Below are 13,172 nucleotides of genomic sequence, written 5' to 3'. Positions count from 1 at the left end.
ACCCTTTCCCAAAATATGAGGAGCAGCCCAAACATCTCCCCACCCCTTGCGTTCAATTTTGGGGTCTCCCCTTGCCCTCAAACCCCTCCCCAGGAAGGTGGGGAGCTGCCCCATCTCCCCCACCCCTCATGATGAATTTTGGGGTCCCCCCTTGCCCCAAACCCTTTCCCAAAATATGAGGAGCAGCCCAAACATCTCCCCACCCCTTGCGTTCAATTTTGGGGTCTCCCCTTGCCCCCAAACCCCTCCCCAGGAAGGTGGGGAGCTGCCCCATCTCCCCCACCCCTCATGATGAATTTTGGGGTCCCCCCTTGCCCCCAAACCCCTTCCCAGTGAATGAGGAGCTGCCCCAACATCTCCCCAGCCCCTCGTGATGAGTTTTGGGGTCCCCCCTTGCCCCCAAACCCCAGTGAATGAGGAGCTGCCCCAACATCCCCCCACCCCATCATGCTCAGTTTTGGGGTCCCACCTTGAACTCCAAACCCCACTTGACCCCAAACTCCTCCCCAGGAAGGCAAAGAGCAGCCCAAACATCTCCCCCACCCATTACAATGAGTTTTGGGGTCCCCCCTTGCCCCCAAACCCCCCACAGGAAGGTGAGGAGCAGCACCAACATCTCCCCAATCCTTCATGATGAGTTTTGGGGTCCCCCCTTGCCCCAAACCCCCCGCAGGAAGGTCCGATCTCCCCCACCCGTCATGCTCAGTTTTGGGGTCCCCCCTTGCCCCCAAACCCTCCCCCAGGTGAGGAGCAGCACCAACATCTCCCCCACCCCTCGTGCTCAGTTTTGGGGTCCCCCCTTGCCCCCAAAGCCCTCCCAGGAGCACAGGAAGCAGCACCAACATCTCCCCTCAACCCCAACCCCATCATGCTCAATTTTGGGGTCCCCCCTTGCCCCGAACCCCCCGCAGGAGGGCGAGGAGCTGGTGCAGGCCAAGCCGGAGCTGAGCGGGGCGGTGCGGCGGCAGCTGGAGGAGCTCAGGAGATGCTGGCAGGAGCTGGAGACCACGAGCCAGGCGCGGAGCCGGCGCTTGGCCGAGGCGGCGGCCGCCGAGCGCCTGGCGCGGAGCTACGCCGACATGGAGGCGCGGCTGGGCCGGCTGGAGGAGCAGCTGGAGAGCGTGGGCAGCGGCGCCGACCTGCGCAGCGTCAGCCGCCAGCTCAAGAGGCTGCAGGTGGGGCTGGGGGACACCGGGACGGGGGACACCAGGTCTGGGGGGGACACCGGGTCTGGGGGACACCGGGTCTGGGGGGATACCAGGTATGGGGAGGACAGCAGGAGTTGGGGAACACCAGGACGAGGGACACCAGGTCTGGGGGGATACCAGGACTGGGGGACACCAGGAGTTGGGGGGACAGCAGGTGTTGGGGACACCAGGAGCTGGGGGGACACCAGGTCTGGGGGACACCGGGTCTGGGGGACACCAGGTCTGGGGACCCCAGGAGCGGGGGGGACACCAGGTCTGGGGGACACCGGGTCTGGGGGACACCAGGTCTGGGGGGATACCAGGTCTGGGGGACACCGGGTCTGGGGGGATACCAGGTATGGGGAGGACAGCAGGAGTTGGGGGACACCAGGAGTTGGGGGGGACACCAGGCTTTGAGGGGACACCAGGCTTTGAGGGGACACCAGGCTTTGAGGGGACACCAGGCTTTGAGGGGACACCAGGCTTTGAGGGGACACCAGGCTTTGAGGGGACACCAGGCTTTGAGGGGACACCAGGCTTTGAGGGGACACCAGGCTTTGAGGGGACACCAGGCTTTGAGGGGACACCAGGCTTTGAGGGGACACCAGGCTTTGAGGGGACACCAGGCTTTGAGGGGACACCAGGCTTTGAGGGGACACCAGGCTTTGAGGGGACACCAGGCTTTGAGGGGACACCAGGCTTTGAGGGGACACCAGGCTTTGAGGGGACACCAGGCTTTGAGGGGACACCAGGCTTTGAGGGGACACCAGGCTTTGAGGGGACACCAGGCTTTGAGGGGACACCAGGCTTTGAGGGGACACCAGGCTTTGAGGGGACACCAGGCTTTGAGGGGACACCAGGCTTTGAGGGGACACCAGGCTTTGAGGGGACACCAGGCTTTGAGGGGACACCAGGCTTTGAGGGGACACCAGGCTTTGAGGGGACACCAGGCTTTGAGGGGACACCAGGCTTTGAGGGGACACCAGGCTTTGAGGGGACACCAGGCTTTGAGGGGACACCAGGCTTTGAGGGGACACCAGGCTTTGAGGGGACACCAGGCTTTGAGGGGACACCAGGCTTTGAGGGGACACCAGGCTTTGAGGGGACACCAGGCTTTGAGGGGACACCAGGCTTTGAGGGGACACCAGGCTTTGAGGGGACACCAGGCTTTGAGGGGACACCAGGCTTTGAGGGGACACCAGGCTTTGAGGGGACACCAGGCTTTGAGGGGACACCAGGCTTTGAGGGGACACCAGGCTTTGAGGGGACACCAGGCTTTGAGGGGACACCAGGCTTTGAGGGGACACCAGGCTTTGAGGGGACACCAGGCTTTGAGGGGACACCAGGCTTTGAGGGGACACCAGGCTTTGAGGGGACACCAGGCTTTGAGGGGACACCAGGCTTTGAGGGGACACCAGGCTTTGAGGGGACACCAGGCTTTGAGGGGACACCAGGCTTTGAGGGGACACCAGGCTTTGAGGGGACACCAGGCTTTGAGGGGACACCAGGCTTTGAGGGGACACCAGGCTTTGAGGGGACACCAGGCTTTGAGGGGACACCAGGCTTTGAGGGGACACCAGGCTTTGAGGGGACACCAGGCTTTGAGGGGACACCAGGCTTTGAGGGGACACCAGGCTTTGAGGGGACACCAGGCTTTGAGGGGACACCAGGCTTTGAGGGGACACCAGGCTTTGAGGGGACACCAGGCTTTGAGGGGACACCAGGCTTTGAGGGGACACCAGGCTTTGAGGGGACACCAGGCTTTGAGGGGACACCAGGCTTTGAGGGGACACCAGGCTTTGAGGGGACACCAGGCTTTGAGGGGACACCAGGCTTTGAGGGGACACCAGGCTTTGAGGGGACACCAGGCTTTGAGGGGACACCAGGCTTTGAGGGGACACCAGGCTTTGAGGGGACACCAGGCTTTGAGGGGACACCAGGCTTTGAGGGGACACCAGGCTTTGAGGGGACACCAGGCTTTGAGGGGACACCAGGCTTTGAGGGGACACCAGGCTTTGAGGGGACACCAGGCTTTGAGGGGACACCAGGCTTTGAGGGGACACCAGGCTTTGAGGGGACACCAGGCTTTGAGGGGACACCAGGCTTTGAGGGGACACCAGGCTTTGAGGGGACACCAGGCTTTGAGGGGACACCAGGCTTTGAGGGGACACCAGGCTTTGAGGGGACACCAGGCTTTGAGGGGACACCAGGCTTTGAGGGGACACCAGGCTTTGAGGGGACACCAGGCTTTGAGGGGACACCAGGCTTTGAGGGGACACCAGGCTTTGAGGGGACACCAGGCTTTGAGGGGACACCAGGCTTTGAGGGGACACCAGGCTTTGAGGGGACACCAGGCTTTGAGGGGACACCAGGCTTTGAGGGGACACCAGGCTTTGAGGGGACACCAGGCTTTGAGGGGACACCAGGCTTTGAGGGGACACCAGGCTTTGAGGGGACACCAGGCTTTGAGGGGACACCAGGCTTTGAGGGGACACCAGGCTTTGAGGGGACACCAGGCTTTGAGGGGACACCAGGCTTTGAGGGGACACCAGGCTTTGAGGGGACACCAGGCTTTGAGGGGACACCAGGCTTTGAGGGGACACCAGGCTTTGAGGGGACACCAGGCTTTGAGGGGACACCAGGCTTTGAGGGGACACCAGGCTTTGAGGGGACACCAGGCTTTGAGGGGACACCAGGCTTTGAGGGGACACCAGGCTTTGAGGGGACACCAGGCTTTGAGGGGACACCAGGCTTTGAGGGGACACCAGGCTTTGAGGGGACACCAGGCTTTGAGGGGACACCAGGCTTTGAGGGGACACCAGGCTTTGAGGGGACACCAGGCTTTGAGGGGACACCAGGCTTTGAGGGGACACCAGGCTTTGAGGGGACACCAGGCTTTGAGGGGACACCAGGCTTTGAGGGGACACCAGGCTTTGAGGGGACACCAGGCTTTGAGGGGACACCAGGCTTTGAGGGGACACCAGGCTTTGAGGGGACACCAGGCTTTGAGGGGACACCAGGCTTTGAGGGGACACCAGGCTTTGAGGGGACACCAGGCTTTGAGGGGACACCAGGCTTTGAGGGGACACCAGGCTTTGAGGGGACACCAGGCTTTGAGGGGACACCAGGCTTTGAGGGGACACCAGGCTTTGAGGGGACACCAGGCTTTGAGGGGACACCAGGCTTTGAGGGGACACCAGGCTTTGAGGGGACACCAGGCTTTGAGGGGACACCAGGCTTTGAGGGGACACCAGGCTTTGAGGGGACACCAGGCTTTGAGGGGACACCAGGCTTTGAGGGGACACCAGGCTTTGAGGGGACACCAGGCTTTGAGGGGACACCAGGTGTTGGGGACACCAGGGGTTGGGGGGACAGCAGGACGGGGGACACCAGGTGTTGGAGAAACACCAGGTGTTGGGGACACCAGGTGTTGGGGGGACAGCAGGAGTTGGGGGGGACACCAGGTGTTGGGGGACACCACGAGCTGGGGGACACCAGGCTTTGAGGGGACACCAGGAGTTGGGGGGACACCAGGTGTGGGGGGGACACCAGGCTTTGAGGGAGCATTGGGTAGTGGGGGGACACCAGGTTGTGAGGGGAACCCAAGAGTTTGGGGGACACCAGGTGTTGGGTGGACTTTGGGTGGCGTTGAGACACCAGGCTATGGAGGGACACTACGTCGTGGTGGGGACATCAGCTTGTGGGGGGACACCAGGTTATGGTGGACACCAGATTGTGGTGGACACATTATGAGGGACACCAAATTATGGGGGGTGAACACCACATTGTGGGGCCACCACATTATGGGGTCACAACGTTTTTTTGGGGGGAAGGCTCCACGTTGGGAGCTGGAGGTGCCATCTGGCCATCACGGCCGCCTTCCCCGCCGTGTCCCCCCAGACGATGGAGTCGCAGGTGGAGGAGTGGTACAAGGAGGTGGGCGAGCTGCAGGCGCAGGCGGCGGCGCTGCCGGCGCAGGCGGCCGGGCGGGACGCGGTGGGCGAGCGGCAGAGCGCGGTGGGGACGCGCATCGTGCGCCTCATCGAGCCCCTCAAGGAGCGGCGGAGGATCCTGCTGGCCTCCAAGGAGGTGCATCAGGTCAGCCATGAGCTGGAGGACGAGGTGGTGAGTATCGGGGTGGGGATGGAGATCGGGGTGAAGGTGGAGATGGGATGGAGATGGAGGTGGAGATGGGATAGAGATGATGGAGGTGGGGTGAAGATGGGTGGGCATGGAGATGGAGATGAGATGGAGATGGAGATGGGATGGATATGGAGAAGGAGATGGGATGGAGTTTTATGTGAATGGGGTGGAGATGGAGATGGAAATGGGATAGAGATGATGGAGGTGGAATGGAGATGAGATGGGGGTGAAGATGAAGAAGGAGATTGGATGGAGATGGGATGGAGTTTGTGGTGAATGGGGTGGAGATGGAGATGGGATAGAGATGATGGAGGTGGGATGAAGATGGATGGGCATGGAGATGGAAATGATGGAGATGATGGAGATGAGATGGAGATGAGTTGAAGATGGAGATGGGATGGAGTTTGAGACGAATGGGGTAGAGATGGAGATGGGATGAAGATGAACATGAATGGGGATGAAGAAAGGATGGAGATAGAGAAGATGGAGATGGGGGTGAAGATGAAGAAGGAGATGGGATGGAGATGGAGATGAGATGGAGATGGGATGGAGATGGGATGGAGATGAAGAAGGATGGGGATGATGATGGGATGGAGACGGATGGGGATGGAGATGGGATGGAGACGGATGGGGATGGAGATGGGATGGAGACGAGATGAACATGGGGATGGGACGGAGGTGAACACAGAAATGGAGGTGGGGTGGGATGTGGGACAGCGATGACACCGGGGTCCACCCCTGTCCCAGATGTGGGTCCAGGACCGCCTGCCCTTGGCCATGCTGAAGGACCATGGCACCAACCTCCAGACCGTCCAACAGTTCATCAAGAAGAACCAGGTCAGCGCCCGCGCCGCCGCTGGGGCCGGGAGAGGGGGTCACCCCCCGCCCTGAGCCCTCCACCCACCCCCGTCCCACCCCACCCCACCCCACCTGCAGAACCTGCGCCGGGAGATCCAGGTGCACCGGCCCCGCGTGGACGAGGTGCTGGAACGCGCCGCCGCCGTGGCCTCCATCAAGAGCCCCGAGGCCGAGGGCGTGCGGTGCCTCCTGGAGCGGCTGGGGACCATGTGGGCGGAGCTGCAGGAGCAGACGGAGCGCCGGCAGCAGGCCCTGGATGCCACCTACCAGCTGGAGCAGTACTACTTCGACGTGGCCGAGGTGGAGTCGTGGCTGGGAGAGCAGGAGCTGCTCCTGATGAACGAGGAGAAGGGGAAGGTGGGCTCCAGAGTGGTGCTTGGGCTTGGTGGTTGGGTTGGGTCGGGTTGGTTGGGTGAACTGGGTGGGTTGGGTCGACTTGGTTGGTTGGATTGGGTGAATTAGATGGGTTGGGTTGGGATGGTTGGGTTGGTTGGTTGGGTTGGGTTGGTTTAGCTGGGTTTGTTGAGTTGGGTTGGTTGCACTGGTTGGGTTGAGTTGGTTGGGTTGGGTTGGTTGAGCTGGGTTTTGCTGGGTTTGTTGGGCTGGGTGGTTGGGTTGGGTTGGTTGGTAGGGTTGGGTTGGGGTGGTTGGGTTGGATGGGTTGGGTTGAGTGCCTTGCTTGATTTGGACTGGCTTGGTTGGGTTGGGTGGTTGGGTTGAGTTGGTTGGTTGAGTTGGGTTCAGCTGGCTTTGTTGGGCTGGGTGGTTGGGTTGGTTGAGTTGGGTTTGTTGGGTTGGGCAGTTGGGTTGGTTGCACTGGTTGGGTTGGGTTGGGTTAGTTGGTTGAGTTGGATTGGGTTGGGTTGGGTTGGGTTAGTTGGTTGAGTTGGGTTGGGTTGGGTTGGTTGCACTGGTTGGGTTGGGTTGGGTTGGGTTATTTGGTTGAGTTGGGTTGGGTTGGGTTTAGCTGGCTTTGTTGGATTGGGTGGTTGGGTTTGGTTGGTTGGTTGAGTTGGGTTCAACTAGCTTTGTTGGGTTGGGTTGCATGGGTTGGGTTGCGTTTGGTTGGTTGGGTTGGGTTGGGTTTAGCTGGCTTGGTTGGGTTGGGTTGGTTGGTTGGGTTGGTTGCACTGGTTGGGTTAGGTTGGGTTGGGATGGGTTGGTTGCACTGGTTGGGTTAGGTTGGGTTGGGATGGGTTGGTTGCACTGGTTGGGTTAGGTTGGGTTGGGATGGGTTGGTTGCACTGGTTGGGTTAGGTTGGGTTGGGATGGGTTGGTTGCACTGGTTGGGTTAGGTTGGGTTGGGATGGGTTGGTTGCACTGGTTGGGTTTTTTGGGTTGGCTTTGGTTGGCTGGGTTTGTTGGGTTGGTTGCACTGGTTGGGTTTTTTGGCTTGCTCGGTTGATTCGGTTGGGTTCACTTGCGTTGCTTGACTTGGTTGACTGCACTGCTTGAGTTGGGTTGCACCGCGTGCCGCTGCCAACCCTCAAGACCCCAACACCCCACCTCAGGATGAGCAGAGCACCCTCCAACTCCTCAAGAAGCACCTCCTCACCGAGCAAACCATCGAGAACTACGAGGAGACCATCGCCCAGCTCTCCCGCCAGTGCCGCGCCCTCCTGGAGCTCGGCCACCCCCAGAGGTCCGCCCACCCCCCGCCCACCCCCGGCCCCTCGGGCGCCGCCGCGGCGCCGCCGGGGCTGACGGGCGCCGTGTCCTTGCCCAGCGAACAGGTCAGCAGGCGGCAGTCGCAGGTTGACCGGCTGTACGTGTCTCTGAAGGACCTGGTGGAGGAGCGCAAGGTCAAGCTGGAGCAGCAGTACTGGCTCTACCAGCTCAACCGCGAGGTGGACGAGCTGGAGCACTGGATCGCCGAGAAGGAGGTGGTGGCCGGCTCGCCCGAGCTGGGGCAGGACTTCGAGCACGTCACGGTGAGGATGGAAGGGTGGACGTGCGCAGGGGTGGGGTTTGGTGCCGTGGCTGAGGGGGATGGAGAAGCTGGTGGGGGTTGTGGGGGAGGTTCTGACTCGTGGTGCTGTCGTGAGGGTCCTGGAGACCTTTCCTGAGCTCTGACAGGAGTTCTGGCACCGTCCTGGAGGTCCTGGCACCATCCGGGTCCTGGCCACCCTCTCTGTCCCCTGGGTGGTGGTCCTGGCACCATCCCTGCCCCATCCTGGTGGTCTTGGGCGTCATCTCCGTCCCCTGGCTGTAGGTCCTGCCATCATCCCTGCCCCGTTTTAGGGGTGCTGGCACCATCCTGGTGGTCCTGGCACCATCCTGGTGGTCCTGGCCATCCTCTCCATCTCCTGGCTGGTGGTCCTACCACCATCCCTGCCCCATCCTGGTGGTCCTGGCACCTTCCTGGTGGTCCTGGCACCTTTCTGGTGGTCCTGGGCATCACCTCTGTCCCCTGGGTGGGGGTTCTGGCACCATCCTGGTGGTCCTGGCACCTTCCTGGTGGTGCCACCCTGCCCTGGCGGTCCTGGCCACCGTCTCCATCCCCTAGCTGGGGGTCCTGCCACCATCCCCACCCCACCCTGGTGGTCCCAAGCCCTGCCCACCCCTGACCCCTGCCCCACACCCGCCCCGGGCCACGGCAGCTGCTGCAGGAGAAGTTCCTGGAGTTCGCCAGCGAGACGGGCAGCGTGGGCCAGGAGCGCATCGCCGCCGTCAACCAGATGGTGGACGAGCTCATCGACTACGGCCACACCGACGCCGCCACCATCGCCGAGTGGAAGGACGGCGTCAACGAGGCCTGGGCCGACCTCCTGGAGCTGATGGAGACCCGCGCCCAGATGTTGGCGGCGTCCCACGAGCTGCACAAGTTCTTCAACGACTGCAAGGAGGTCCTGGGGCAGATCGAGGAGAAGCGGCAGCGGCTGCCCGAGCTGGCGGCGCGCGAGGGCAGGACCTCGGCCGGCGCCTTGCAGAGGGCCCTGGGCGCCTTCGAGCACGACGTGGAGGTGCTGGTGACGCAGGTGCGGCAGCTGCAGGAGGGCGCGGCGCAGCTGCGGACGCTCTACGCCGGGGACAACGCCGAGGCCATCGCGGGGCGCGAGCAGGAGGTGCTGCGGGCCTGGAAGGAGCTGCTGGCGGCGTGCGAGGAGTGCCGGCTGCACGTGGCCAGCGTGGCCGACAAGATCCGCTTTGTGGGCACCGTCAGGGACCTGCTGGCCTGGATGGACGGCGTGCTCCACCAGATGGGCGCCGGGGAGAAGCCCAGGTAGGGTGGTGGGCAGGGATCAAGTGCTGGTCCACCACAAGGTTCCGTGTCTTGGTCAGCCTGAGGGTCCGTGTCCTGGTCCATGTGAGGGTCCATGTCCTGGCCCACCATGGACCCAAGGATCATGTCCTGGTCCATCTGAGAATCTGGGTCGTGTTCCACCATGGAACCAAGGACCACATCCTGGTCCATCTGAGAATCTGGGTCGTGTTCCACCATGGAACCAAGGACCACATCCTGGTTCATCTCAGGATCTGGGTCCTGTTCCACCATGGAAGCAAGGACCACATCCCGGTTCTTCTCAGGATCCATGTCCTGTTCCATCATGGAAGCAAGGACCACATCCTGGTCCATCTCAGGATCCATGTCCTGTTCCACCATGGAAGCAAGGATCACATCCACCATGGAACCAAGGACCACATCCTGGTTCATCTCAGGATCTGGGTCCTGTTCCACCATGGAAGCAAGGATCACATCCTGGTCCATCTCAGTATCTGGGTCCTGTTCCATCATGGATCCAAGGACCACATCCTGGTCTATCTGAGGACCTGGGTCCTGTTCCACCGTGGAACCAAGAACCACATCCTCATCCATCTGAGAATCTGGGTCCCGTTCCATCATGGACCTAAGGACCACGTCCTGGTCCATCTCAGGATCCATGTCCTGTTCCACCATGGACCCAAGGACCACGTCCTGGTCCATCTGAGAATCTGAGTCCTGTTCCATCATGGACCTAAGGACCACGTCCTGGTCCATCTCAGGATCCATGTCCTGTTCCACCATGGACCCAAGGACCACGTCCTGGTCCATCTGAGAATCTGAGTCCTGTTCCATCATGGATCCAAGGACCACATCCTTGTCCATCTGAGAATCTGGGTCCCGTTCCATCATGGACCTAAGGACCATGTCCTGGTCCATCTCAGGATCCATGTCCTGTTCCACCATGGACCCAAGGACCACATCCTGGTCCATCTGAGAATCTGGGTCCTGTTCCATCATGGACCTAAGGACCACGTCCTGGTCCATCCCAAGGTCCCACATCCTGGTCCATCTCAGGGTCCATGTCCTGTCCCACCATGGGCCCAAGGACCACGTCCTGGCCCACCATGGGCCCAGGGACCAAATCCTCGTCCATCAGGAGGACCCCAGACCCTTCCCCATGCCCATGTCCCCTCCCAGCCACCAAGGACCCCCCCTCCATCCCCACCCTTGTCCCTCCCCTGCCCCAGGGACGTGTCCTCGGTGGAGCTGCTGATGAACGACCACCAAAGCCTCAAGACCGAGATGGAGGCCCGGGCCAAGAACGTGGCCACCTGCCTGGAGCTGGGCAAGACCCTCATCCTCAGCAAGAGCCCGGCGGCCGACGAGGTGCCCAGGGGGGGTGGACAATGTGGGGAGGGGGCATGGTGGAACTTCTGGGGTGTCCCGACCCATGTCCCCCCTCCCTGCAGATCAAATCCCACATGGAGAAGCTCCTGGCTAAGAAGAAGGAGATGACGGAGAAGTGGGACAAGCACTGGGAGTGGCTGCAGCAGAGTGAGTGCCACCCCAGAGGACACCAGGAGGTCATCGGTTGTTGGGGGGACATCAGATGTTGGGGGGACATCAGAAGGTTTTGGGGGATGTTGAGGCTTGGAGGGACACCAAGTCTTGGGGTGGGCATTGGGTCACGGAGGACACCAGTTTATGGTGGTCACCAAGTTTTGGGTGGTCATCAGATGTTGGGTGGACATTGGGTGTTGGGGGGACAGCAGGTCTTGGGGTGGACATTGGGTCGTGGGAGTCAATTTATGGAGTCATCAGGTTATAGGGAACACCAAATTATGACAAACACCAAATTGTGATGAACATGGAATTACGGGGATCATCAAATTACGGAGATCACCAAATTACAGGGAACACCAAATTATGAGGAACACGAAATTACGGGGATCACCAAGTTATGAGGAACATGGAATTATGGGGATCACCAAATTATGATGAACACCAAACTACAGGGATCACCAAATTACAGAGAACACCAAATTATAATGAACATCAAATTATGACGAACATGGAATTACGGGGATCACCAAATTATGGGGATCACCAAATTACAGAGAACACCAAATTATGACGAACACCAAACTATGGGGATCACCAAATTACATGGAACACCAAATTATGAGGAACACGAAATTACGGGGATCACCAAATTATGACAAACACCAAATTATGAGGAACACGAAATTACGGGGATCACCAAATTATGACAAACACCAAATTATGGGAGACACCACACCATGGGTGACACCAAATTATGAGGGCCACCAGATCATGGGTGACCCCAGGCTCGGAGGCGACCCCGCGGCGGTGACGGGCGGCCCCGGCTGTGCCGGCAGTGCGCGAGGTGCACCAGTTCGCGCAGGAGGCCGTGGTGGCCGATGCGTGGCTGACGGCCCAGGAGCCGCTGCTGAAGAGCCAGGAGCTGGGCAGCAGCGTGGACGAGGTGGAGCAGCTGATCCGGCGGCACGAGGCCTTCCGGAAGGCGGCGGCCGCCTGGGAGGAGAGGTTCAGCTCCCTGCGGCGCCTCACCACGGTACGGCCACCGCGGCGCCGGGGCCGTCCCCGGGGCTGGGCCCTGCTCGGGGTGGGGGCAGCTGTGGGCTCTGCAGAACCATCTCCTCACCTGATCTTCATCCTGTTCCCGTCTCTGTTGCTGTTTCCATCACTGGCTTTGTCCTCTTCATCTCCATCTCCATCTTATCCCTGTCCCATCCCCAACTTCGTCCCTGTCCCCATCTCATCTCCATCATCTCCATCGACATAATTTCCTTCTCCATCACTATCTCCATCTCATCCCAATCTCCATCATCTCCATCTCATCTCCATCCCCACCCCATCCATCTCCTTCTCCATCGCATCTCCATCTCCATCTCATCCCAATCTCCATCATCTCCATCTCATCTCCATCCCCACCCCATCCATCTCCTTCTCCATCGCATCTCCATCTCCATCTCATCCCAAACTCCATCACCTCCATCCCACCTCCATCTCCATCTCCATCTCCATGTCCATCAACTCCATCTCCATCCCACCTCCATCCCATCTCCATCCCCATCTCCATGTCCATCTCATCTCCATCTCATCTCCATCATCTCCATCTCCATTCCATCAACTCCATCTCCATCCCACCTCCATCCCATCTCCATCCCCATCTCCATGTCCATCTCATCTCCATCTCATCTCCATCATCTCCATCTCCATCCCACCTCCATCCCATCCCCATCATCTCCATCTCCATCCCACCTCCATCTCCATCTCTGTCTCCATCTCCATCATCTCCATCTCCATCCCATCCCCATCCCCATCCCCATCTCCATCCCCATCTCCATCTCCATCCCCATCTCCATCTCCATCCCCATCTCCATCTCCATCCCCATCTCCATCTCCATCCCCATCCCCATCTCCATCCCATCCCGATCTCCATCCCATCCCCATCCCATCTCCATCTCCATCCCCATCCCCATCTCCATCTCCATCTCCATCTCCATCATCTCCACCCCACCCTGCCCTGCAGATCGAGAAGCTCAAGGCCGAGCAGAACAAGCAGCCGCCGACACCACTCCTGACCCGAAAATTTCTGGGGGAGCCGCCGGGAGGTGCCGACCCTCGCCGGCCGGAGCCGCGCGTGGCCTACGTCCGGCACGAGCTGCGGCCGGAGCGCCTCCAGCCCAAGCTCGACCGCGTCCAGCCGCCGGCTGCCGACGGAGCGCCCGCCG

At 60.6% G+C, this 13,172-nt stretch overlaps 1 protein-coding gene across 1 annotated transcript in view; it reads left to right on the top strand.

Annotated features, from left to right (window-relative positions):
• Window positions 1-911: 911 nt before the first annotated feature.
• Window positions 912-13,172, top strand: part of LOC121363517 (spectrin beta chain, non-erythrocytic 4-like) — a gene marked incomplete at its 5' end in the record, with an annotated part of 17,721 nt that continues 5,460 nt past the window's right edge. The window contains 11 exons of the mRNA XM_041485919.1: window positions 912-1,175; window positions 5,088-5,312; window positions 6,078-6,167; window positions 6,267-6,545; window positions 7,700-7,830; window positions 7,915-8,119; window positions 8,789-9,411; window positions 10,641-10,779; window positions 10,863-10,947; window positions 11,793-11,989; window positions 12,971-13,168. Coding sequence (XP_041341853.1) covers window positions 912-1,175; window positions 5,088-5,312; window positions 6,078-6,167; window positions 6,267-6,545; window positions 7,700-7,830; window positions 7,915-8,119; window positions 8,789-9,411; window positions 10,641-10,779; window positions 10,863-10,947; window positions 11,793-11,989; window positions 12,971-13,168 — 2,436 coding nt within the window. The remainder of the gene's footprint in view (window positions 1,176-5,087; window positions 5,313-6,077; window positions 6,168-6,266; window positions 6,546-7,699; window positions 7,831-7,914; window positions 8,120-8,788; window positions 9,412-10,640; window positions 10,780-10,862; window positions 10,948-11,792; window positions 11,990-12,970; window positions 13,169-13,172) is intronic.

Source organism: Pyrgilauda ruficollis, unplaced genomic scaffold, assembly GCF_017590135.1.
Source record: "Pyrgilauda ruficollis isolate IOZ18807 unplaced genomic scaffold, ASM1759013v1 scaffold726, whole genome shotgun sequence".
In the NCBI taxonomy this organism is placed as follows: Eukaryota; Metazoa; Chordata; class Aves; order Passeriformes; family Passeridae; genus Pyrgilauda; species Pyrgilauda ruficollis.
Note: the sequence above shows the minus strand (reverse complement) of the source record. Positions and strands in the feature narration are given on the sequence as shown.